General features: G+C 57.4%; 1 protein-coding gene across 1 annotated transcript; it reads left to right on the top strand.

The window, feature by feature from the left end:
- TKT (transketolase) lies at positions 1-24219 on the top strand. Its single transcript, XM_012771591.2, has 14 exons — positions 1-211; positions 9774-9891; positions 10734-10847; positions 11576-11673; positions 14969-15160; positions 16971-17089; positions 18689-18882; positions 19588-19752; positions 20871-21027; positions 21155-21285; positions 21951-22034; positions 22159-22252; positions 23243-23365; positions 23939-24219. Exons 1-14 carry the CDS (start codon positions 105-107, stop codon positions 24112-24114), a joined length of 1872 nt encoding a protein of 623 aa, XP_012627045.1. The 5' UTR covers positions 1-104; the 3' UTR covers positions 24115-24219.
- The last annotated feature ends 1559 nt before the right edge of the window (positions 24220-25778 follow it).

Here is a 25778-nt window from a genome sequence, read left to right as displayed (position 1 = left end):
TAACGCGCCCCCGCGCGGCACCCGGCCTCGGCCGCCGCCAGTCGCGGAGCTGTCGCCACCCGTACGTGCCTGCGTCCGTGTCCTCGTCCTCGCCCGGCCGCGCCATGGAGGGCTACCACAAGCCTGACCAGCAGAAGCTGCAGGCCCTGAAGGACACGGCCAACCGCCTGCGCGTCAGCTCCATCCAGGCCACCACGGCTGCGGGCTCGGGGTGAGTGCGGGGCGGTCCCGGGCGCCCGGCCGCAGCGGGGCTCGGGCAGGGCGGCAGCCGCTTCCGGAGGCCGCGGGCCCGTCGGCTCCGGTTCGTGCCGCGCGGTGCCACCACGAGGGAGCTGGCCGGGGCGCGGCCAGATGGCGCAGACGTGGCCTCGCTGCGCCCCGGCCGCAGGCGCCTTCCGCTGCGCCGGCTCTCCGCCGGCTTCCCGGGCCGCCGCGTGGGCCTCCGCCCGGCCCGGCCTCCGCCCGGCTCGGCCTCCGCCCGGCCGCCGCGCTGTGGCTCGCGCGTGGGCTCGCGAACGCAAGGCCCGTCTCCGGCCACGCCGGGAAAGCCACTGCTGCTCTTCCGGAGGACAAGGCCCTCCGCCGCGCGCTCTGCACGTGCGGCCCTCCTAAGTCTCTCCACAACCCTGTGTGGGCGCCTTCCAGATGGGGAAACTGAGGCTTTCCCAAATCACTTGCCCAGGACTACACACAGCGAGAGCTGGGATTTGAGCCCAAGCAGCCCAGCTCGTGAGAGCCTGTTTTAACCCCCTACCTTGCAGGAGACTCTGGGCCCGGCCTTCTCCCCACCTCAAACCACGCTCCACGCACCCGTATCGTTACTGCCCACGTTCGTGCCCCCCCCCCCCCCCCCCGTTGGGTCCAAGTTTGCAGCCGGGGACTGCTGAGAGGGCCGGCGGCCGTGGGGGAGGGGGGGAGAGGAAGGTGGCACGTGAATGCAGAAAGAACCCTTGCACCCGCTGTGAGGGGGAATGGGTCTAAGATCAGACCTGAGGGGAGGAGGTGGAGGGGAAGGAGACTTGGAAGCTAAGCGAACAAAGGACTGAGTTCCAGGCCAGGACTGCAGGGAATGAAGTCCTGGGGCAGGGCCAGCCACCAGGTGCGCGTTACCCGAGGCAGGGGCTAGGGTGCCCCTCCCCCAGGGTGCTTTCCCAGCCCTCCCTTCTGGGAGGGGCTGTTGACCCCAAGGAGCCGCCTCTGAAAGTGGCGGGCAGCGGGATGGTGATAACCAGTAGGGCCGCCGTGTGCTTCTGGAGTGTCCGGTGGGGTGGTTGGTGCCAGCCGGTGAGTTGCTCAAGTCTCTTCCTGCTCTGCGGGATGGGGACACTAATGGCGCTTACCACACTAGGTGGTTTCAAGGGCTCCACTTGCAGCCTGGTGTGAGGCCAGTGCCAGTAGTGTGCTCAGTTCATGAAATGGTATTGAGAGCTGGGGAGGGGCGTGATTTCCAGAGACCTTCCCAAATAAGCTGTGTGTTTAGAACAAAGACAAGATTCTGGCTTCTGGACAATTTTGTACAGGATATGTTATTGAGATTTTTATTTTATTTTTTTTTGTATACACTCATGCTTTGGAAGGGATTGGACCTCTCTCACAAACCATTTCCCTGCCACCCCACTCCCAGGCACACTTGACCTGTTGCCTCGTCTGGGCTTACATCAGTCCTGCCACCTGAGAGGGTCTCCCATCTGGGCAGGAACCTGGCTTATACCCGGTGCCCCCGGTCTGCACACTTTGTGTTGCTTGCTCGGTATGACTGGGTCTACTTCCCTTGGCCGCTTCAGGGGATCTGAGGGTCTCACTGGAGAGACACAGCAATTCCCCAGCCACATAGTATTAGATACCTGAGCATCTTACAGGACATGCAGGTACTTGCAGGGTCAATGGGCAGCCAAGTAGGTATCCGTGTTGTGACATAGCATCTTCATGAGATAGACTATTATATTCACATGTTATAGATGGGGACACTGAGGTTAGTATGTTAAGCTACTTGCCCAAGCTGAGAATTAGTGGCTGTTGCTACTGTCCTGGGCAGCTCACATTATCTGGAATACTTCTTAGACAGGTGAGCAGCTCCAGACTGGAGAATGGAGGGAAAGGGGAAGGTCAGGTGCAGCCATGGCAGATAATAGTTCGAAAGGCACTTGGAGAGAAATGAAGTAATATTTACAACTGTAGGGGGCTCCACAAGGGTGAGGTGTCAGATAGGTCCTCGGGTCTTTGTTAAGTAAGATCCGATTTCCACCCAGAAAGATACTGCATATGGCAAAGATACTATGTGGCCCCTGAGAGTTACAGCATGTTTACAAATATAACATAAATGTTACAACATAAACATAACATGTTACAACATAAACATAGGGGGAAACTCACTGAACTCAAGAAGTATCCATTTGCAAAAGAGAAAAATCTGTGTAAAATACAGTGATTCCTCTGTGTGTGCCTGCAAAAGATACAGGGAAGAAATACTTAGGGAAAACTTACTTTTTAGAGGAAGTAACATTACTATGCAACCCCTGTCACAAGAGAGATTTTGAAAGATGTGTGCCAATAGTGTATGTGTGGGCACAAAAAATAATCAAGCAGGACTTGAGACACAGGCAGTGTCTTGGTCCCCTGACGTTTATTTTGAGGCCAGCCATTTCCTCACTGCAGTGGGCAAGTTCCATCAAGAGAGAAGGCTCAGGCCTGAGGCCCCGGCCCAGGCGGGACTGCAGTCCCAGCTGAAGTGACCATTCTGTGGCGATGTGGGCCCCTTTTCCGGGGCGGCTCAGAGCCCTAGTGGTAAAATAGGACTTCCGTCCAGTCTTTGCTGGCCACCGACTGAGGCTGGACTCAGGCATTCTGTCAGTGAGGACCTGGGTATCTTTCCCGTTCCTGCGCACAGGGACCTCAGCAGGCCCGGGGAGAGGGGTACTGGCCTGGCAGCGCGCTGGGCCTGGAGGTGCAGGCCCGGCCTTCACAGGGCCCTGTGTGAGGCAGCGCCCACGGTAGCCAGAGCTTCTCTGGGTCATCTTCCTTCCATGTGCTGAGGGAACCGTGGCAAGGGCTCTGCTCATCCAAGCTTTTAAAACATGAAACCCCAACGACCTTGTCAGAAGAGGCGCAGACGCTGCGGATAGTGGTAAAGATTTCTCAGTTCTCACTTAGCAGGGCTGCACTGTGTCCTTACCCACACGGTGCCAAGTGCCAGCTGAGGACACTACCACGAGCTTGATGCAAAGGGGGGTGAGGTTGTGCTTTCAATAAGTCCCCCAGGGCTTCTGACCCACATTTTGGGGAGGGCAACAGCTGGCCAGACCTGGCTGGTGGGCACAAGATGAGGAATCTAACCCAGCTCTGTTCCTGGTCTCAGTGTCCCTGTCGGAAAGGCCCTCCCTCTCCCAGGGCCTCAGTTCCCCCATCTTTAAAGGAGAAATGAATTAATAGGTGGTTGCAAACTTGGTCCTTTAGGAATGGTGTGGGGGAGTAGAGTGAGCAGGTTCTGGGGTCCCGCCACCTGCTGTTGGTTTTTCATCCTGGTACTCCATGTGGCCTTGAAGTGGCTGGGATCACATCCATGCTATCCAATTCTGGCTCCAGGGGTGCTTTGGCTGAATGCTCACGGGACCCCTTTGGTTCTCTGGGCCTGCTTCTCTTTTTGGGCTTCCTTGGGACCCCTGGTTCCTGCCCCACCCAGCCCTTACTGAGGCAAGAGTGAAGCCTGTTGCAATTGCCCCAGCAACAGTGGTTTCCCAACTCAGTATGAAGACACCCGCTGCCCTGGAGCAACTTAGTTCTTTCCTAGAGTGACCTCTGACCTCAGCAGGGCTGATGGTCATTTTTTTCTAGAAACTGAGAATGAAGCACAGCCCTCTCTCCTAGGAAATGGCTGAGACAATCTCCTGGCTTCCTGTGAACTCCAGCTGAACTCTGACCCCGTCTCAGCTTTGACCCCTCGACTTCACCTATTTAGGCAAGCCTGCTATCACCATAGAGTGGTGCCACAAAATCAGGAACTCCCCTGGTAGACATCTGACTTGGAGGCCTGCACAGAACTGGGTCCTTGGGCAGGTGCTGCTCTCCCTGAGTGGCCAGGCTCAGCAGGGCAGGGTGGCATTCAGAGCAGGCTGGATTTGTCGGGAGCTGGGGTGGTTCCACCAGCAGGTGGGTCTTGCTCAGAGGTCAGTTGTCCTTGTGGACTGGATGTAATCTCCAAGGACTGCACAGCCAGACAGGGAAGTGTGGGTGCCTAAGAACTTCCTCTACAAGATTCTCATCACCTTTTTCCTCCTTTTGAAAGCAAATCTTTTAACAGCTTTAAGGTATACTTTACATATTAAATTTTTTTTTTTTTTTTTTTTTTGAGAGAGAGTCTCACTCTGTTGCCTGGGCTGGAGTGCAGTGGCATCAGCCTAGCTCACAGCAACCTCAAACTGTGGGCTCAAATGATCCTCCTGCCTCAGCCTCCCAAGTAGCTAGGACTACAGGTATATGCTACTACCATGCCTAGTTAATTTTATATGTATATATTTCTCAGTTGTCCAGCTAATTTCTTTCTTTTTTCTTTTCTTATTTTAGTAAAGACTGGGTCTCACTCTTGCTCAGGCTGGTCTTGAACTCCTGAGCTCAAACAATCCTCCTGCCTCGGCCTCCCAGAGTGCTAGGATTACAGGTGTGAGCTGTCTCTTTAAGTTTATCTCTTCTGGACATTTCTTTGTTATTGTTTTGTTTTAGGTTTTTTTGAGACAGAGGCTCACTCCGTTGCCCAGGCTAGAGTGCCGTGGCATCAGCCTAGCTCACAGCAACCTCAAACTCCTGGGCTCAAGCAATCCTTCTGCCTCAGCCTCCCGAGTAGCTGGGACTACAGACGTGCGCCACCATGCCCGGCTAATTTTTTCGATATATATATATTTAGTTGGCCAATTACTTTGTTTCTGTTTTTAGTAAAGACTCTTGCTCAGGCTGGTTTTGAACTCCTGACCTTGAGCGATCCTCCAGAGTGCTAGGATTACAGGCATGAGCCACCGCACCCAGCCTGGGACCTTTCTTATAAATGGAAAGAATGAAGGTTTCTGGGCCTGACTTCATTCTCTTAGAATCATGTTTAGAAACTCATCATGTTGTAGCATGAATCAGCACTTCATTTCTTTATGGCTGAATATTCCATTGACTGTATCTATGGCATTTTGTTTATCCATTCACCAGTTTTTCTTAGCATTTTGCTCTTGTCCTTGCTCTGTTGTTGGCAGGCTGTGTGACCTTTGGCAAGTCAGTACCTTTCTGTGGACCTTAGTGGTCCCATCCTCAAAATGAGAAGGAGGTTAGACTTAATATGTACAAAGCAATTGCTGATTTCTGTGCACCTTGCCATGCCCTCTACACATACCCTTTATGCAGTCAGGTTCTGTATTTATCTCTATTTTATAGAAGAATCTGAGGCTCTGAGGTTACAAGCCCAAGGTCACAGTCAGAATGAAACAATCTGAGGTCTGGAGTCAGAGGTTCTTTCCAGGCAGGAGGCAGCTTGGGTAGTTCAGGGAACAGGAAGAACAAGAACAGCCTCTGGTGTTCCCTTCCACCCTGGGATTCTCTCCTGAGTTTTTTTTTTTAAAGAAATGTATGCATAAAGAAAATAAATAATGTACCTATGCCATAAATAATGAACCTGTTTTATAGCTACTACCAGGTAATAACTAGGGCATTATAGTACTTTCAAAACTCCTGTGTGCTCCTCCATCCTCATCTTTCCTTTGCCCAAAAAAGAACTATACTCTGATTTTTTGTTGCTGTTGTTCCATTGTTTTCCTTATAATGTATACAAAAACGATGATACCTATTCATAAACAATATGGTCGTTGCACAGACCCTCTGCACTGTGCCTTCTCCATGTGTTGTGTTAGTGGGATGATAGTGGATCTGAGAGGGGCAGCTTAGTTGTTCTCACTGCTCTGTAGTATTCCATTTTGTGACTATAGCGTGATTAGGCTCTTGATGGGCACATGGTGGCTTTCAGGTCTTGCCTTTGCAAGCAATGCAGGGACACCTCTGTGTTTCTTACAGTATCCATAGAACACATTGGCTAAATTTTTAGGATTTTTTTTTTAAGAACTAGTTTTTTGCTTTGATTCTTTTTATTGTGTTTGCTTCCTATTTCATACATTTCTGTTCTTTATAATCTTTCCTCTTTTTTTTGAGACAGAGTCTCACTCACTCTGTTGCCCAGGCTAGAGTGCTATGGCGTCAGCCTAGCTCACAGCAACCTCAAACTCCTGGGCTCAAGTGATCTTCCTCGTTCAGCCTCCCAGAGTGCTAGGATTATAGACGTGAGCCACCATACCCAGCTTTTCCTTTTTTTATTGTTTTTCTTTTGTTTTTTGGACTACACCTTGATTGCAGCCATCTTCTCTCTACCGTCTTAAGCTCACTATATTTTTGAAATTTTTTAAGTTGTATCTTAGCTATTGATTTTCACTTTTGTGTTTTTTCACTTTCTTTTTCTTTTTTTTTTTGAGACAGAGTCTCACTCTGTTGCCCTGGCTAGAGTGCTGTGGTGTCAGCCTAGCTCATAGCAACCTCAAACTCCTGGGCTCAAGCAATCCTTCTGCCTCAGTCTCCCAAGTAGCTGGGACTACAGGCATGCACCACCATGCCCGGCTAATTTTTTCTATACATATTAGTTGGCCAATTAATTTATTTCTATTTTTAGTAGAGACGAGGTCTCACTCTTGCTCAGGCTGGTTTCAAACCTTGAGTGATCCTCCCACCTCGGCGTCCCAAAGTGCTGATTTACTTACTTTTTCCTTCTGCATAAGAGAGTTTTTCCTTATTTCTTTTGTAGTTTTTAAGCACGAGGAGTTGCCTTGGTAAGGCTGTCGTTGTGCCTGGCCTCCATGGTTTTCATTCCTTGAAGCCTTGCCAGTCCTTGCGAGTCAGGCCCGTCCTGTGCGTGGCGGGAGAGGAGCCGACATCTTTCATCTCTTGAAGGGGCCCAGCCAGAGGGAGAGGGAGCTTCTCTGGCTTTTCCTGCATGGAAACCTGTGAGCAGGTGGAGTCGGGGCCACGGGAAGAGAGAGACCTCCTGGGGACTTTGGGAAGGATGTGTGTTCTTGTGGCGGGGCAGGCGGTGTGCTTTGAGACACTTGATTTGGGCCTAGCTCTAGGCTCACCATGCTATCTTCCCAGCCTGACCTAGTTGGGATTGTGAGTGGACTGTTTAGGCCAAGGCAGGGTTTTTGAACAAGTCTGCTTACAACCCCGTTATCACAGTCAGCGGTCACTAGCAGCGTGGCGAGTACCCAGCCCCCTCCCCCTGCCCCTCATCCCGTCCCTCGCCAGTTTCCCCCACAGGTGTGTCGCACACAGCACCGCCGGCTGGGGGGCCTCCCCCCCCCCCCCCCCGTGCTTGTCCTGCCCAGGCAGGCTGGGATGGCAGGGAACACTCAGGCCTGGGGCCACAGACTTACATTTGGGCCCTTTAGTAGGTTCAGCTGAAAAAATAACTGTCTCCTGTGCTCGGTGCTTTAGTTTGCAGATCCCTGTCTCAGTCCCTATTTCCTACATCTCCCCTGCCTGTGGCCAGCAGGGGCGGCGGGGGGCGGGGGGCGGTGTCAGGGTCACGTCCTAGGCCGTGTGTGAGGAGCTGGAGGCACTGAGGTTTGGTAAGTGGTCCCTCAGTGGCTGGCGGTGGCCGGTGGTGACCTGGGCACCTTGCATGCCTTCCCTCACTGGGCCTCCCAGACACTCCTGCACAAGGTGGAGAAGCCGAGCCCCAGGAGTGGAAGCCCCTGCCCCAGTCACTCGGCTCAAGTGGCATTGCCTGCATCCCCACCTGGGACGCTTTGCAGAGGGAGAGCCTCGAAAGCTCTGGGAGAAGTGGGGAGGTGACCTGGCTCCTAAGGACCCCTTATTTTGTATGTTGTGGGTGTGAAGACGGTGCCAGCAGTTGGCAGGGCGCAGGCTTTGCAGTGGATGAAGTGCTGCAGGCTCACCCCTCAAGGGCCTGGCAAGGGAGGCTTAAAGTCAACTGCTGTTCCTACTTCCCAACTTGTGGTGTCGCTTCGTGCCGACTCTGTCCCCTCCTCCTCGTTCTGTCTGGGCCTGGGCGTGCGTCCAGTACATGCAGGCTGTGCGTGTGCCGCTCCGCCTGTCCTGGTGGTCCAGGGGGAGTGGCCCCGGCTCCCAAGGCAGGCGGAGCCCTGCACCTGCCCCCTCCTTTCCACTCAGGACACTGGCCCGGCGTCCACCCTCGTTCTTCTCCCACCAAGGCTTCCTCCTAACGGGCCGTGCCTTTTGAAACGGGTTCCTCGGGAACGGGGCTGCCCCTGGAGGCGGGAAGGGTACGAGGTCAGCCTGGCCGGTGTCGATTGGGGCGTCCTCCAGCTGGAGTCGCGCCGGGAGCACGGGATTCGGGTCCCTGCCAGGCAGGAAAGGTTTCTCTTTACATGTCCTCGCCTCCCTCTTTCAGGTGTAGTGTCTTTTCCCCATGACCAGGAGTTCGTAGAGATGGTTAAGTATGCTTGTGTGCGGGATGTGGCTACTAAACCAGCATGGACAGTTCTCCGGATTCTCTACTAACGCGTCTGCACTGAGAGTGGCTCACCCGTAACCCGCTGGGGCTCCGGCTGGCGGGCGGAGGGAGGCTGGCGTGAACTCCAGATGTTGCATGCCCTTGGCTTTGGCGTCAGGCATGTTTTGGTGTGAAGGACCTCAGAGAGCAGAGTGAGAGGGCTAGGCTGAGCTGCATGTGGGGAGGCTGGGAGGATGTGACCCGAGGCTGACATCTCAACAAAACCACGTGGACCAGACAGTGTCAGAGCTGACCGGGACGTGGGGACGTTTTCCGGCAGGAAGCCCAACCTCTAGCCCCGTGCTGGGCAGGGGCTGGATTCATCGAGAGGGTCCTGGGAGACCTGAACCAGACTCATGTCTAAGGTGTAATCCTGGCACTCTGTTAGCCATTCAGTGATTAAAGGAAGAGTCTAATATAGGCGGGGGCACCCCTTGACCCTGCCACTGCCGGGCTGCAGGGCATGTTCTTGCTTTTGTCCACCTCCTCCCAGCCCTCGTCCATAGGCAGAAGTTTGTATTTTCACATGATCATAGCCTTTAAGAAGATGAGACTGTTTTGCTTTTAAAATTCTGCACAAAAGCCTAGTTCCAAGTTGCTACGCCAGCTCTCAAAATACCCATTATGAAGCTGCCAGTAGCCAAGTGGTGTGATTACAAAGCCCAAAGCCCCATTTTTTAAGGCTACCAAGCTTATATGTCAAGGCTTCTGAGAGGTTTGTGGTGACCCTGGCCTCAGAGGACCAGTACCCCCGGGACTGGGAGGGCAGGGTGACCCCCAAAGTGGGCAGAGTCCTGGGGTGTGGCTCACTGGTCGGTCATAGGGGTGCCATTGCTCCTTAGTTGCTGAGTCCTTAGACTCTTGCTAAGAGGCGGGGTTGGAACAGGGCTCCCCCCACCCGCCGCCCCCAGCCGTGGGGCAGGCCTTGGGCTGGGTCTTCTGTGCTCTGTCTCTCCTGGGCCCCTCCTTCCTTCTTATTCTAATCCAGCCCTGGGATTGTTCAGTTGCCATGACTCTGAGGGTCTGGGCTGGTGCCCTTGGGAAGGTGTGACAGCCCCTGGCACCCACTGGCTGGCCTATCCCCCACGCTGCCAGCAGTGGCCTCCTGGGCCCCTGCATATCCTCCCAGGGAACAGGAGCACGTGGCCCTCTGACAAGCTGGGCTGCCTGGCTAGGCTGGGCTCAGGCCACCGTGCATACGTGCATCTTCTCTCCTGGGCCACAGCCACCCCACGTCGTGCTGCAGCGCCGCGGAGATCATGGCTGTCCTCTTTTTCCACACCATGCGCTATAAGTCCCAGGACCCCCGGAACCCTCACAACGACCGCTTCGTGCTCTCCAAGGTAAGAGCCCCGCTGCCCACTGCCATTCACCCTCCGCCTGGCGCTGGGGTCCATGGCCCTGGTATGGTAGGCCCTCCTCTCTCGCAGCAGACCTACCCGCAGTCCAAGCCCAGCCTCGGCCAACCCTCCCGGGGCCTCCTCCAGCCGCCCGTCCTGGCCCTCTCTCTGTCCTGCTCTGGGCTGGCCCAGCTGGTTAAGGAATACAGGACTGAATTAATGGGCTGCTCTTCTGTGGGGTATTAACAAGGCCTTAACCCACAGGAATGGGTAGGGGACAATGGAAACGATCTGTTGGGTGTTGACAGGCAGGGCTGGAATGTAGGTCAGGGTTACAGTGCGTGGCTTTCTGCCCATGCCTCTGTGTTGTGCCAGCAGCCCTGAGGCCACGGCCTGCTCCCCGCAGGAGCAGTCCTGCACTGTGGCAAGATTTTGGATGGGGGCTCCCTGTCCCACCCTCCTAGCCACAGAGCTGAAATTCACCTGTCCCCAGGCCGGCCTCAGGCCCCAGGCCTCTGGTCTCTTGGGAGGCTTTAGAGCTTAGAAGGCTGTCCGAGTGTAGCGACTCGGGCGGCCGGCTGCCTGCTGCACTTTGGCTCCGTCCAGCCTCTCAGCTGTGTCCCCGGCTCCGGCCTCGGTGCCTGCCCAGCCTCAGCTGTGGGGACTCTGGGCTGCGAACCAAGAGGCTGGCGAGGGATGAAAGGGAGAAGTGGCCGTCATTTACTTCCTCCTCTGAAACGGCTATCCCGGCTGGCCCGCCCAGCCCGGCCCGGGGCTCACGTGCGGTGGGAACAGCCCGAATACGTCAGCTCCTCTTTGACTGCCCTGCGGCCCACCTCCCGCAGGGCCACGCGGCTCCCATCCTGTACGCTGTCTGGGCTGAAGCTGGCTTCCTCCCGGAGGGAGAGCTGCTGAACCTGAGGAAGATCAGCTCCGACCTGGACGGGCACCCCGTCCCGGTAAGCTCGCCCGCCGGCCCTGCCTGCACGTGCTCCTGCCTGCGGGAAAGCGCAGGGGCCCACTGGGAGGCAGAGGAGGGTGTCAAGGGAAGGAAGGAAAGAACAAGGTGTTTTGGGGTACCCTGTATTCACCCCAAGCTGCTGCTGAAGGGCAAGGCTCTTTTGGGTCCCCAGCCAGGGGTGCCCTGGTTGGCCTCGGGGAGGGCCTCTCCCCAGCTTCCCTTCCCTGAGGGCTCCCCTGGCTAAACAGATGCAGCTGCAGCATGGAGGGCCGCTGGGGAGTCAGCCAGGCAGTGGCCACTGGGTGCTGGTGACAACCCAGGGAAGCGACCTAGTTTGCTCCTTGGGTTGTCAGCTGGCATCTCTGAAAGTGTTTGGATTTCATGGGTTACCACAAGAGCTGTCACCGTGGTCTGGGTATCCACTAGGGCCAAGCATTTTGTGTTAATTTTGTTGCGAATTCTTCTGGCCACTTTATGAGGTGGGTGATGTGGGAACTGAGGCTCAGAGAGGTTCATTTCTCAGCCTGAGGCCACACAGTGCTCTAGTGGGCAGGGCTGGTCTTTGAACCCACACCTACAGTTATTTGAATGGAGTCACACCCTAGGTGGAGACAGCCCTGGGGCAGGGCCTTCTGCGTGGGCATGTGGCAGCCCTGGCTCCAGAGGCTGGCGGGGCCAGGCCCCTTCCTGTCCCCCGTGATTAACTATGGCCCTCTGTTATGACAGAAACAAGCTTTCACAGACGTGGCCACTGGCTCCCTGGGCCAGGGACTCGGGGCTGCTTGTGGGATGGCCTACACGGGCAAATACTTCGACAAAGCCAGGTAACAGCCTTACTCCTCACTCCCACCCTCGGCAGTTTTGGGAGGGCTCTTCGGTGGTCCAGCCTTACCCCCAGGTGCCTGGGCCATGGAGGTCTCAGAGGGACCCTCCATCCCCTATCCAACTAGGTACCAGGAGCCCAGCCTGGGCCACTTTCTTTCTTTCTTTTCTTTCTTTCTTTCTTTTCTTTCATCTCACTCTGTTGCCCAGGCTAGAGTGAGTGCCGTGGCGTCAGCCTAGCTCACAGCAACCTCAAACTCCTGGGCTCAAGCGATCCTCCTGCCTCAGCCTCCGGAGTAGCTGGGACTACAGGCATGCGCCACCATGCCCAGCTAAATTTTTCTATATATATTAGTTGACCAATTAATTTTCTTTCTATTTATAGTAGAGATGGGTCTCGCTCTTGCTCAGGCTGGTTTCGAAGTCCTGACCTCGAGCAATCCGCCCGCCTTGGCCTCCCAGAGAGCTAGGATTATAGGCATGAGCCACCGCGCCCGGCCGAGGGCCACTTGCTTTCATCTTGGGAAAAGGGAAGTCGTATGTCCTGGGGTGCTCTGGGGTACCGGTGAGTCACCAGCTCTCAGCAGGGAAGAAGCGATTATTTGAGAGATTGGGCTGCAGAGGGTGGGAGAGCGGCCTGACGGTGGCCCCAGGCCAGGCGTGCAGGGGCACTTCTGCACGCAGGCCCTTCCCGTGCAGGCTCTCCAGCAGGCTCACAGCCCCTTCCAGAGCCCCACAGGCCTGCGTCACCTGCCAGCACAGCTCTTGCTTTCAGTCCCGGCCCAATAGACTCAGCTACTCCCAGAAGTGATTCACCGTGAAGAGAGGAGGTCACAATGAATGGGGTGTGTTTTTAAGAGCATTCTATTTGGCATAGAACCAGAGATGTGAGTTAATTATTCCCTACAGTTGCTTGAAATAATTCCCTATGAAGGGTCATTTCCCGACCCCGACATAATGGGACAGGCCAGCGGGGGGAGCACTGGGTTCCCCGGGGCCAGGGCTGGCTGAGGCCCAGCCCCGACTGTCCCTGGAGGCGGTCAGGGAGCGGTCAGGGCGTGAGGGATTATCAGGCAGGCCAGGCTCCCAGAGGCAGCACCCTGACAGCAGATCAGGCTCCAGTCGCCCTTCCTCCCTGCCATCCCATCTGTTTGAAAAATACAGAACGGCGTTAAAAAGAAACGAGCATTTTCCTTGTTCTTATACCACCACTGTCCCTGATTTAAAGCTAACAATATATTGTATTTCCTCCTTTGTTATCATGAAAAAAACACACAAATTTATAGTATACAAATAACTTTATATTCTGCCTTTTGGAAAATTTTGCCTGGGCTAGAATGCCGTGGCGTCAGCCTAGCTCACAGCATCCTCAAACTCCTGGGCTCAAGTGATCCTCCTGCCTCAGCCTCCCGGGTAGCTGGGACTACCATGCCTGGCTAATTTTTTGGCAGAGACAGGGTCTTGCCCTTGCTCAGGCTGGTCTTGAACTTCTGAGCTCAAGCGATCCTCCTGCCTCAGCCTCCCAGAGTGCTAGGATTACAGGCGTGAGCCACTGACTCTGGCCTAGCCCTGGTTTCTGTAGCCTTCCTTTCCTGCTCATAGGAACCCTTCCGTAGCATCTCCTCAGGACCTCAGAACGCCCTCCTGGCCTGAGCCTGTTGGCCCCATAGGGCCAGCCTTGTCCCCAGCCTCAGCCCAGAGCTATGCAGTGACTCTGCTGTTAGCCCCAGCCTGACTTCTGTAGAAGTGGGTGTGGGCTGGGGCAGCCCAGGTTCCCTATGGGCCTCTCCAGGTCAGCCCTGTCGGCGAGGTCCCTTTTGGGAGCTGCTGTGCCAGACCAAAGCCCCCAGGGCCTCTGGGCCCCTTCACACCCTGCGGGAGAGAGAGGAGACAAGCCTGGGACAGAACCCAGTTTGAGAAATGCCTGGGTCCAGTAGGGTGGACCAGGGAAATGCCTGGGTCCATTGGTGAAGTGTGGGTGCTGAGGCCTTGTTCTCCTGGCCATGAAACCAGTGGCCTGGCCTGGCGGAGGACGCAGGGAGCGTGCCCCATCGGTGGCCACAGGAAGTGCTGAGTCATGCTGGCAGCTCTGGCTGTCTGTCCCATCCTCTTCCTCTTGCTCCCCCTGTCTTGGCCCCGCCCCGCAGCAGGGAGACCCGGAAGCCTGGACAGCTGAGCCTCAGCCGCGTCCAGGGCCTTTCTGTGGCAGCAGGAGGGTGGCTGTGTCCGCCCTGAGCCCGCCCAGGCACCAGCTTGCTTCCATGCGGCCGCACAGCCGGGCCAGGCCAGGGCAAAAGGGGGTCCCCAAGTCCCCCGCCCTCAGCCTGTGCACGGGCCTCACGGAGGAGCGTGTCTAGGCTGCAGTCAGGCTGCTTGAACCCTGGCTCCGCCCTCCGCCAGCAGGACCTTCAGACTAGTGGCTTCACCATCCTGAGCCTGTTTCCTCTCTTTGCATGTTTTGGGAGTAACAGCTGGACATGCCTTGGGGGAGGGGCTTAGGTGGCGTTCCTCTTTCTAGGCCGGTTGCTGCCGCCCCCCTCTCCTCACATCTCCCAGGGCTGGGGTCAGAGTCCCTGGACTGCCTCCCTGCCCCCAGCCTCACCCCTCCACTCCCCTGCCTCCGCCTGGGCGGCTCTGTGTGCTGGGTGATCTGTCCTGAGCTCAGGGCTCCTTTCACCGTAGCTCACTGCCTGTGCTGAGGGGAGGAGAGGCCCCAGGGTAGAACAAGGGCCAGGCCCTTGTTCTTGGTCGGGGGGCGGGGTGGGGGAACAAGGGCCAGGCCCTTGCATAGGGACCAGAACTAGCCTTGGAGGCCTGGGGGAAGCCCATCCTGTAAGTCACCGAGTCCTCAAGGGCCCCAGGTAGTGCCCATCCCCCCTAGTGAGGGGACGCAGCCTCCCCGCCCTGCCCCCACCCACCCAGCGGGTCCCTGGGCCCTGCTTCATGCCAGGGTCTGGCCTCTGCAGCAGGTGGCTCAGGCCCTCCTGCCAGGTGTGAGCAGTGTGCCCCTTACCCCCAGTCCCCATTCTTCTGGGTCTTCTGGCCAGATCCCTGTTCTCAGACCTCCCGTTTCCTGACCGCCAGCACTTACTGCTGGGGCTCCCGACAGCTCCCTTCACAGCCGTTTCCTCCTGGCGTGTGGGTTTGCGGTGGGCTGCCGGGGACCCAGTGAATCGTGCCCCCTTCCTGTCTATTCTGCACGTCCTTGTGGCTGCTCCTAACCCTGAGAGCAGGGGGCGGGGCGGAGCAGGCCGGGGCTGGGGGCCCAGCCCTCCTCTGACCCGCTCGTGTCTGCAGCTACCGCGTCTACTGCATGCTGGGCGACGGGGAGCTGTCGGAGGGCTCCGTGTGGGAGGCCATGGCCTTTGCCAGCATCTACAAGCTTGACAACCTCGTCGCCATTCTTGACATCAACCGGCTGGGCCAGAGCGACCCGGCCCCGCTGCAGCATCAGCTGGACGCCTACCAGAAGCGCTGTGAGGCCTTTGGGTACGTGTGGGCCGGGCTTGAGCGAGACCGCGGCTGGGGAGGCGTCGCGGCACCCTTTGCAGAGCAGGCGCTGAAGCTGGGGAGTCAGCCCCGCGTAAAGTCTCCCTTATTTAGCGCCGTGACTCGCAATTCCAGACTTAGAGCATTTGGACTTAGTGGCTCAGGCTACCACCTCGATTTGTGGGCTGAGGCCCAGGTTTGGTTGTTTTTCTTTTTCTTTTTTTTTTTTTTTGTTGAGACACAGTATCATTCTGTCACTCAGGCTAGAGGGCAGTGGCATCATCATAGCTCACTGCAACCTCAAACTCCTGGGTTAAGTGATCCTCCAGCCTCAGCCTCCCAAGTAGCTGGAGCTACAGGCGCACGCCACCACGCCTGGCTAATTTTTCCAATTTTTTCACATAGCCTCACTTTGTTCTTGGGAGAAGGGTGCACAGGTGTGGCTGGGGCTCACTCAGGGAAGCCAAAGGACATACGGCTATCCATAAATACGTCTGCTGAGGTTTGCACAGCAATTTGGTGGCCACCTCTGTGCTCAGCCCAGCCAGCCTGGGGTGGAGGAACAGGTTCCTAGCGAAATGAGAGAGGGTTCCAGACTTCCTCCTTGCACCTGGAAGGACTGTCAGGTGTCGCAAAGCAGGGAGGCTGCTCTGTGGGTGTCGGCCAGAGGGGCCCTCCTCACATGCCTGCCCCCAGCCCCAGACACAAGCTGCCCTGTCGTGGGGGCTCTGCCCTGGCTGAGGGGGCTGTGGAGTGGGGGCTCGGGACAGGGAGGGGAGCAGGCTGGGGCTGTGCAGGGCTTCGCGACCCCAAGTCAGGCCTCTTAGGCCCTTTGTAAGTGAGCCCTGGCCCACAATGACACCACACAGGCGGGGAGCTGGGGTGCCTTGCAGTGGCGCAGCAGACAGAGGTCTGCGTCCCTAATGCCTGGCCTGTAAAGGAAGAGAAGGGAGGGAGGAAATATTCTCTATTGGACAGATGAGTAAACTGAGCCACGCTATGCCTCAGGGGACTCCGCAGGGCTACATCAATCTGGGGACTTAGAGTATAACTCTGATAGCAACTACCCTGGAACCTGGGTCCATAACTAGGACCCTGAAGCCAGATTCCTAAGTCCTGTCTGTCACTGACTTTCTTTGTGACTTTGGACAACTTCCTCCACTTTCAGTGTCTCAGTTTACTCGTCTGTGAAATGGGGTTGTGAGGCTTAAATGGGTTAATACGTGGAGTGCGCTCCACACAGTGTCTGCACGGAATGAGCACTAGGTACGCATTAGCTGCTATTTTTATTACCATATTAGGCCAAAAAGAGTCCCAAAAAGGATTCCTTTTAAAGAGAAAGGTTGCCCTGTCCCAGCTCTTTTCTAACATGTTTGACAGCATGGTTCGTCGTATAAAAGTTGCCAGCACCACATTCAGTATGTATGGGGTGATCAAATGTGCTCCCCAAAGAAAAATTGGGTTAAAAATATTCATCAAGAATCTAAGAGCAGACAGATTCCAAACCCATACGTTGTCCTCAAAGCAGCTTTCAGTAGGAAATGAACAGATCAAGAATGAAAGAAACAATAAATGACCTAAGCTTTGAATTACTTAGGGAAGAGGAAGAAAATCCGTTCAAAGGCAAACAAAAGGAAGCAAAATAATGTGAAAAAGAAAAGGAAAAAAAGCCCAAATTGGAAACTGGAACATTTTAGGCTTTCTGGTCCCTGTGGCTCAGGTCACAGCCAGGGGGTGGAGCGTGGGCTGACACTTGATGCCACGCCAGACCTTTCCCTGGGCGGCCCCTCACCCTGCCCTCTGTCTCCAGCTGGCACGCCATCATCGTGGACGGACACAGCGTGGAGGAGCTGTGCAAGGCCTTCGGCCAGGCCAAGCACCAGCCCACGGCCATCATTGCCAAGACCTTCAAGGGCCGAGGGATCTCGGGTTTGTATGCAAGAACTTCCCCACCTCCACCCCTGGGGCTGGGCTGATGTGGGGGAAGGGTGCTGTATAGCTCTGAGCCCTTTGTGTCCAGGGAAGTGCCCATCCTTGGGGTGCAGCGGGCTCCAGGGGAGGGAGCAGATATTGTGCTCTCTGACGTGACTCAGTGGTCCATGTGGTTGAGCCAGGATTTGAACTCTGGTCGGTCTGGACTCTGCTGAGGGGGTGTACAGGTAGGAGAGGAGGGACTTGAGGCTGCCTGCGGGTAAGAGGAAAGATGCAGAGTGAAACAGCCCCCTACACCCCTGCCCTGGCTGGCACTTGGCAGCGAGTCCTTGCCACTCCACCTGTCTGCCCCAGTTGCAGGCTGACACAGCCCTGGCAGAACCTGGGAAGAACCTGGCAGAACCCTGGCTTCTCCCCTGGGGAGGCACTCCTCCAACAGCAGGAAAGTAGGAGAGGCCTATATGGCCAAGAGCCTCGGAGGGTTTGGAAGGTGGCTCCTGCATGGAGCCTGAGCGGGGTGGAGCCATAAGTCACCCCAGCACCCAGGTGTGGGCTCCATGTCCCTGGGCCTGGGATGGCCCTCACTGTTTTATTTTATTTTTATTTTTTGGAGACAAGGTCTCCTTCTTTTGCCCGGGTTAGAGTGCCGCAGTGTCAGCCTAGCTCACAGCAACCTCAAACTCCTGGGCTCTAGCGATCCTCCTGCCTCAGCCTCCTGAGTAGCTGGAGCTACAGGCATGCGCCACCACACCTGGCTAGTGCTCATTTTAAAGATGGGAAAATGGGGCTAGAAGTGTTTGGGGACTTGCCCAAGGACAGAGGCACTAGGGGCCCTGGGTGTGCATGTCTGCCAAATGCCACTGGCTGCCCACCTGCCTGCCCAGGGCTGCGGCTCCTGGGTCCCAGATACACGGACACAGTCTGAGAGGTGGCATCTGAGATGGTGTGGCAGCACCAGGAGCCTTCTGGGAGGGGGTGGACATCCAGACATCTGGGACATTGTCATGGCCTCAGTGCTGGTGCGGCACGGACCCCTCGGGAATTACTATTGGCAGAATCTGGAAACTTCACAGTTTCTGGGGGGCTCCCAGTAGTGCGTGGGGCTGCTGGGTGAGTCTGTCTTTGGCTCTGCCCAGGCTGAAGTGACCGCAGGGACGAAAGATACAAGCCTTGCTGGGCTCCACACAGCAAGGCGCCATGGGCGGGCGTGCCCAGTGCTCTAGAGCCCACCCTGCTGCCCAGACACACCAGGTGACCCTGGCAGAGCTCACTCTGCTCTGAGCCTCAGCTTCCCCTTCTGAGGGCCGGGTCCCTCCCAACCTGGTCAGCAAACTGAGTCCAATTTCTCCAGCAGACCCTTCTCTGCAGCCTGGCAGGTGGAGGTGGGCAGGCCCGTGGTGCAGGGGCCGGGGCAGCGTGCCAGAAACACGGCTGGGAGCGCCCGCACTCCCTCGCCGCCCTGCGCCGTGTGGGCCCCGGAGGGCCGGGCAGTACCTGAGTGACAGGCTCTTGGGGCCTGCTCACTGTGCACCTGTGTTCCTGGCTGTCTGGGCACGCCCATCTGACCCGCCCCTGTCCTCCCCCGCTGGCCTGCAGGGGTGGAAGACAAGGAGTCCTGGCACGGGAAGCCCCTCCCCAAAAACATGGCTGAACAGACCATCCAGGAAATCTACAGCCAGATTCAGAGCAAAAAGAAGATCCTGGCAACACCCCCTCTGGAGGATGCTCCCTCGGTGGACATCACCAACATCCGCATGCCCAGCCCCCCAAGCTACAAAGTGGGGGACAAGGTACAGCGTGGGGCCTTGCCTTTCTGGACTGGCTGGGGGTGGGGCCGCTGTAGGCTGGGGCCAAGGGGAGCCCTCTGGAGGGCTGGGGGCGGGGCAGAATCAGTCTAGGGCGAGGGAGAGCCCTGAGATCTTGTTCCTGTCCGTTCCTCACGGGGGCGGCCAGCTCTGGAATTATTAATTGCAGAGGCTCAGAGAAGACAAGGGCTTGCCCACAGTCACACAGCAAGCTGCTGGCAGGACCAGATCGAAGCCCAGGGCTCCCCTTGGCTTGAGCTACGGCGTGGCGAAGGCTCGGTAGGGCTGCCCCGCTCCAGGGCTCTCACCAGAGTGACCCCATCGATGCAGCCTTTGTTAGACTCGGGGTCCCAGCCCTCTGTGCTCCTGCACAAAGTGGGGCAAGTCACAGACCTGTCACCGTGGGCGTGGAAGTTGGAGTTGCTAGGGTGCCTTTTGTAGCTCATACCTCACAGCTTGGCTGAGGGCAAGGGGCTCCAGGGATTCCGAAGACACTCACTGTTGACGTTGGCAGCCTTACAAGAGGCAGACATCTCCACGGCATCCTGTGTTGTTGGGCTTCTGTTTTCTGTCCCTCTTTTTATCCTTTTCTAAAAGCTGTGGCCCCAGAGGCAGGCAGGGCTCCAGGCCTCAGCTGTGCACATGCTCTGGGCAGCAGGATTCAGCGCCCTCCCACTCTCTTCCCTGCAGATAGCCACCCGCAAGGCCTACGGGCAGGCCCTGGCCAAGCTGGGCCATGGTAGTGACCGCATTGTTGCCCTGGATGGAGACACCAAGAATTCCACCTTCTCAGAGATCTTCAAAAAGGAGCACCCAGACCGCTTCATCGAGTGCTACATAGCCGAGCAGAACATGGTGGGTGCCCGGTGGGCGACAGGCACAGGCCAGCCACAGCTGCAGGGCCAAGGTCTGAGGGGTGCGAGGGCAAAACTGAAGCCCTCTCACTCCTTTGGGCAGCTACAGTGCAGCGCCGGGTGCCGGCTGTGGGCCAGGGAGGCCACAGGAACAGCCAGGACCCAGCATTAACCCTTGACCTTGAATGGCCAGTTATGTCCAGGTCCATACGTACGGGATGAGTGTGTAAACGGGAGCTGGGCGGGGTGCACGTGCACACAGGAGGACCTGCGTGGTGGTGATTGGGATCTTTTGGGGGGTTAAGGGCTTCTGGGGGAGGTGGGCACAGGCAGGCGGCTGAGCCGAGATGGGTTTAGCAGCCCACGTCGTCTGCTGAGCCCTGTTTCGCATAGGCCGTGGGACCCCGACGTGCACACAGGGGAGCAGCCCCTTGTCAGCATCTAAGGTTGTGAAAGAAGGAAAGATGCTTTGTCCTGTTTTTTAAAATATCCCTTCCTTGTGGCCCAGAAACCCAGCCTGACTTGCAGGGACAGGGACAGGGAGCTTCCTCCCTTGGGGGGCCACTGACATCTCCAAAGTTCTTCCTCCAACTGAAGCTAAGGTTGTCTCTGGTTTGCAGAGTCCAGACTATACTGGCAGGGCGTGGGGACTGGGGGGAGGCAGCTGGTTTGGAGGCAGACTGCACTCAGCCCTTCCGAGTGAGGGATCGGAGCCCGCAGCCTCAGCAAGTGGGGGGCTGCCGCCCTCAGACCCAGGGGCAGGGGTGGAGGCCGGTCCCCACGGAGGCCTTGGCTGGCAGTGGGGCCGGGGCGCGTTCAGGAGGGGTGGCAGTGTACGCACAGCTCTGGCCTTCTGTGAAAGGGTTTGCTTGTTGCTAGAAAAAAAATGTTCCAAAGGAAAATAGTTTGAAGAGAACTTTTAAAACGATTATTTCGAGTCGAAGGCGTCTGTGACGAGAAACGGACGGCAGAGTCCGCGGGCGCAGGTGTCGCCTGCACGGGAGAGGAGCCTTAACGGACAGTGGGACCACGGAGCCTCCAGCCCCCGACAGTGGCCTTGCCGGCGCCCTAGGCTCCCTGGCCACCCTCTGCTTGCCGCTGACCCCCCGCCTCCCCCAGGTGAGCATTGCTGTGGGCTGCGCCACACGCAACAGGACAGTGCCTTTCTGTAGCACTTTCGCGGCCTTCTTCACGCGGGCCTTCGACCAGATTCGCATGGCGGCCATCTCTGAGAGCAACATCAACCTCTGCGGCTCCCACTGCGGCGTGTCCATCGGTGAGTCTGGCCATGATGTTTACGCCCGAGACTCCCCTGGCTTTTGCACCAGGCGGTCTGGGAGGGGCTGGGCTAGGATTCCAGTCCAAGGACGAGGATCTTCAGCCTATCCTTTCCCTCGCCCTAGGGGAAGATGGGCCGTCGCAGATGGCCCTGGAAGACCTGGCCATGTTTCGGTCAGTCCCCATGTCAACGGTCTTCTACCCAAGTGATGGGGTTGCGACGGAGAAGGCGGTGGAGCTGGCAGCCAACACGAAGGTTGGTCCATGGCTGCTCTCGCGCTGGCAGCTAGCTCTTCCCAAGGGGGACAGACAAGGAGGCCAGAGCTGGTCGCTTGCTGCCCCAGAGCAGTGCTTCCTGGCCTTGCCCTGCTGTTTGTATAGCTTGTAGAAGTCAGACCAGGGAAGACAAAACACACACAGCCCTTACTGCCATGTGGTAGGCAATGCCACTTGATCGCCACACTTTCCCCATGAGAATCCTGGTGGCCTCGCGGCCAGTCTGGCAGTGGACACCGATCTACCCTTCCGGAGCTGGGTTCTCCAAGACAGGGAAAACTGAGTGCAGCCATGTGGTCCAGATCAAGAGCTGCGCTGCCATAGACTGAGTGCCGCGGTGGCCCAGTTTCTCTGCACAGGGCGCTCTGCAGGCCTGTCTACCCAGCAGGAAGTTGCTTTTGGTCTGGGGCTGTGCATGGGCGGGAGCTCCCAGCAGGAGAGCATAGGGAGGTGCAGGCTGCGGAGGGCAAGCCGGACCCATTTCCCTGGGCATAGCCAAGATGCAGTGACTGGCCAGCAACCTGTGGGAACAGCAGCGTGGCAGAGGTTTGCACGAGGGAGGGGATGCCTCTCCAGAACGACTCCACCCTCTGAGGCTGGATGTGCTGTGTCCTGTATTTCTCAGTTTTTCTATCCCTGTTCCAGGGCATCTGCTTCATCCGGACCAGCCGCCCGGAAAACGCCATCATCTATAACAGCAACGAGGATTTCCAGGTCGGACAAGCCAAGGTCAGTGCAGTTCATGCCCCAGCGAGACCCTGCAGCAAGCCTCAGCCCTCCCTGCATCGACTCCCAGTGATGGCGGCCCAACCCACTCCCAGGCCTGAGCCTCAGTGGCCCTGTGTCCCCCCAGGTGGTCCTGAAGGGCAAGGACGACCAGGTGACCGTGATTGGGGCTGGGGTGACCCTGCACGAAGCCTTGGCTGCTGCTGAGCTGCTGAAGAAAGGTGAGGAGAAAGGGTCCTGGCATGATATCAATTAAGCACGGACTGGATACTAGGTCTTGGGGTTGAGAAGAATTTCATCTGACTGAATGATATAGCAATGAAAGCCACCTTTTGAGCACTTGCTCTGCGTGGCATGATGTTAACAGCCACTGTCCCGTGACCCCAGGGTTGAGATGCCCCAGCAGGGTGGTCAGATCAAGGCCCTGGGGCACGTAACTTACTTACCATTGCCGTGTGTCAGTTTCCCCACCTGTGAAATGGAGATACTAGCACCTTCCCAATAAGGCTGTCCTCAAGGTCAGGTAAATGTGACTTAGTATTATTATTATTACCTCGAGCTCATATTGTTAGCTAGTGATGTTGTAGGAGAGGTGGACATCGTCCCCCGACCCCGCAACAGAATCACACAGCAGTGTCGGTTCCAGCTGTGCTGAGCACCATGGAGAGGGTGGACACGGCCCCCTAGGAAAGTGACCTGGAGTCAGTGGGGACCAATGAGCAGAGGTGCGCACAGGAGCGGGGCTGGAGCAGGGCAGGCCAGAGTGAGAGGGGGTTCCAGAAGCCAGGGAAGCACAGCCCGGGGCACCAGGGCGTCGCAGTATTGGGCTTGGGTTTGTCCTTTGAGAAGGTCGTTCCACTGCGGCCTCACCTGCCCTCTGACACCTTGCTGCCTGCGGCTCCGGCTCCCCCATCAGCCCTGCCTTATCTCAGATCCGACACCTGGAGTCTTTCTTCTGGCTCCTCTTTATCTTCAGAGATGTCGTAGGGGATGAGGGAAGGGCGCTGAGGGCCCACGCATTCCGCCCGGCGTTCTCGGACAGTCCACAGGCCACAGGGCTGGCAGAGCAGCCAGGGAAGGGGGTGGCAGGCGTGAGCCAAGGGGACAAGCAGTGCCCCCTGGGACGTCCCCACCAGGCCTCCACCGGGGCCATCAAAGGCCACAGCGCCCAGCCCTCCCCTCAGCCACACCCGTGTCCTCTCCCCTCACAGAGAAGATCAACATCCGTGTGCTGGACCCCTTCACCATCAAGCCCCTGGACAGGAAACTCATTCTCGACAGTGCCCGTGCCACCAAGGGCAGGATCCTCACTGTGGAGGACCACTATTACGAAGGTAGTGGGGACCCAGGCACGGGGGCAATGGCCAGAGAGCCCAGGGCTGGACACAGCTCCTTTATCTGCGCCCCAGAGGGTAGCTGTGGCCTGGGGACCCCACCAACTCACGGCTGCCGGCAGGGCTCTGTGTGAGGACTCGGACCCCTGGAGCAGTTTAAGATTAAAGTTATTGTGCAGAATTGGACTTGGAAAATGGTGTTCAGTTTCTGTGCTTATGAGTCCTTCACAGAGCAGCCTCCGCAAGTAACAGCGCCCCTTCCTCCTTTACGGTCCCAGGGAAGAGATGGGCTCAGACTGTGGGGTCAAACGTAGATGTTAGTCTGTGGATGATGGCTGCCTAGAGGATGGTCTGCAAAACACAATTAGAGGCCGCATCTGGGCCTATAAAAACAATGGGCACTGTGATTGATTAGTGATGTCTGCTCTGCCCAGGGAAGTGGGGAGGGTGGGACATGTGCTGCCTTTGCCATCCTTGGCTACAGGGGTGAACTCAGACGGGCAGAAGGCTGGGGCCCTCCCGCTGCTCTTCCTGAGGCCTCACCTTCTGACTCTCCTCCTTTCCTTTGCCCAGGTGGCATTGGTGAGGCAGTGTCCACTGCCGTCGTGGGCGAGCCTGGCATCACTGTCACCCGCCTGGCTGTCAGCCAGGTACCGAGAAGCGGGAAGCCAGCTGAGCTGCTGAAGATGTTTGGTATTGACAAGGACGCCATTGCGCAGGCTGTGAGGGGCCTCGTCACCAAGGCCTAGGGAGGGTATGACGCGTGGGGAGGGGCTCTACACATTCCTAAGAGAGTTGGTAACGGTGCTCAAAGATGTACTGAGAGGAGCAGTAAATATACGTTTTGAGAAAAATGAGCAGCCCCGCAGTGTTGTTTTTCCACGATGCGGTGCATCCGTGCTGACTCTGGGGGAGGAGGGAGTGATGGGGGGCTGCACTCGGGCCAGGACCCGCGCGCCCCAAGTCACCATGGAACCACCTCCCCTGGGCCTCGCGTCTGCGCTCAGCCGCCAGAACTGCTGCTGTCCCCAGAGCACCACCAGGTGACGCTCGAGGCAGCCTGCCTCCTGGCCAGAGGCTGAAGCCCAAATTCCTCGCCTTGTCCCCAGCCAGCCTGGCCCTGAGGGGAGGCTGGGGAGCCGCCTCAATCTGGAGCTGTCCAGGATGCTCCGGGCCACCCACCTGCCCCAGGCCCTGCAGTCTTGCAGTCAGGGGCTCCTGGGATGGGGAGGTTCATTCCCTCATTGTCTCTCCTCCCCATACCCTCCTAGTCATCTCAGAGAAATGGGAGCCCCCCTCCCGGGGAAGGGGGGGACCCTCGGGTTGGCATCAGACCTGTGGGTGGTAGGAGAAACTGGAGGGTCCCGCTCCCAGCTGGCACCATAGACCCGAGGTCCTCAATCCCAAGTGTGTGGGACCGGCCCCTCAACTTGAGATTCCTGGGCCTTGTCGCTGGGGCCAGTGACTCTGCACTTGATAGCTGGCCCAGGAGCCAAAGTCATGCAGGCCCAAGCTCCCACCCCTCCATGCCCTGCTGCGCCCAGGCGGGTTCCCTCGCCCTGGTGACCAGACCACAGCCTGCTTCTCCCCCGAGGCTCAGGCTCCACTGGGCTCAGCCCCACGAGGCCAACTGCACACAGCCCTGCGCTGGCTGAGCACAAACTATGCGTGGGGGAGGGACTGGGCAGGGGATCGAGACACAGTTTTAGACACGTCCACTTCTCTGCCTGACAATCGGGACAGAACAAACCTTTCAAATCGGGCCAGGTTTGGCTCTGCCCAGCAGAGAGCAGGGGTGGGTTAGCACAGCTGGATCTCAGGGAAGTGGCCTGGGCCGAGGTGGTCAGTCCTCACCGCTGGGCCAGCTCTTCTCCGCCTGCTAGCACCGGTGGAGGCCACCTTAGCACTAGCAGGCTGGGTCAGGGTGGACAGCCAGGGCAGGCACTGTGGGAAGCTCACTACGGGGGGGGGGGGGGGCAAACTGGCAATTCCTCTCCCCGCCTGGGGCCAGTGAAGGGGCACGGGGAGTGGATGGCTGTCAACCAGGAATTCTGGGTCCTTACACCATTATAATGCTGCTTTGGGGGGTTTCTGTGAGACAGTTTCCCTCTGTTGCCCCTGCTAGAGTGCCGTGGCTTCATCACCGCAACTTCGAACTCCTAGACTCAAGTGATCCTCCTGCCGAGGCCTACAGGCAGGTGCCACCACCCCCAGCTGATTTTTCTCACTGTGTTAGCCAGGCTAGAGTGCAGGTGAGAGCCACCGCGCCCAGCCTCATGCCTTTTCTAATGTCAAATAAGGATATCCACACAGGTCTGCAGGCAGCAGCCCCTGGAGCAGGGTGGAGGGGATGGCCACCTGGTGGCCGCCCCTGGCACTGCAGAACCTCCAACTGAGCACCCATGTGGAGCTG

Source organism: Microcebus murinus, chromosome 1, assembly GCF_040939455.1.
Source record: "Microcebus murinus isolate Inina chromosome 1, M.murinus_Inina_mat1.0, whole genome shotgun sequence".
Lineage (NCBI taxonomy): Eukaryota > Metazoa > Chordata > Mammalia > Primates > Cheirogaleidae > Microcebus > Microcebus murinus.
The sequence above is the reverse complement of the archived record's forward strand: the minus strand, read 5'-3'. Positions and strand labels throughout refer to the sequence as shown.

Bases quoted from the DNA above. Each gene is read 5' to 3' on its own strand.
- TKT (XM_012771591.2), top strand. From the start codon at position 105: ATGGAGGGCTACCACAAGCCTGACCAGCAGAAGCTGCAGGCCCTGAAG. The intron at 15,161-16,970 runs GTACGTGTGGGC...CTCTGTCTCCAG, and splicing joins AAGCGCTGTGAGGCCTTTGG to CTGGCACGCCATCATCGTGG. The intron at 18,883-19,587 runs GTACAGCGTGGG...TCTTCCCTGCAG, and splicing joins GCTACAAAGTGGGGGACAAG to ATAGCCACCCGCAAGGCCTA.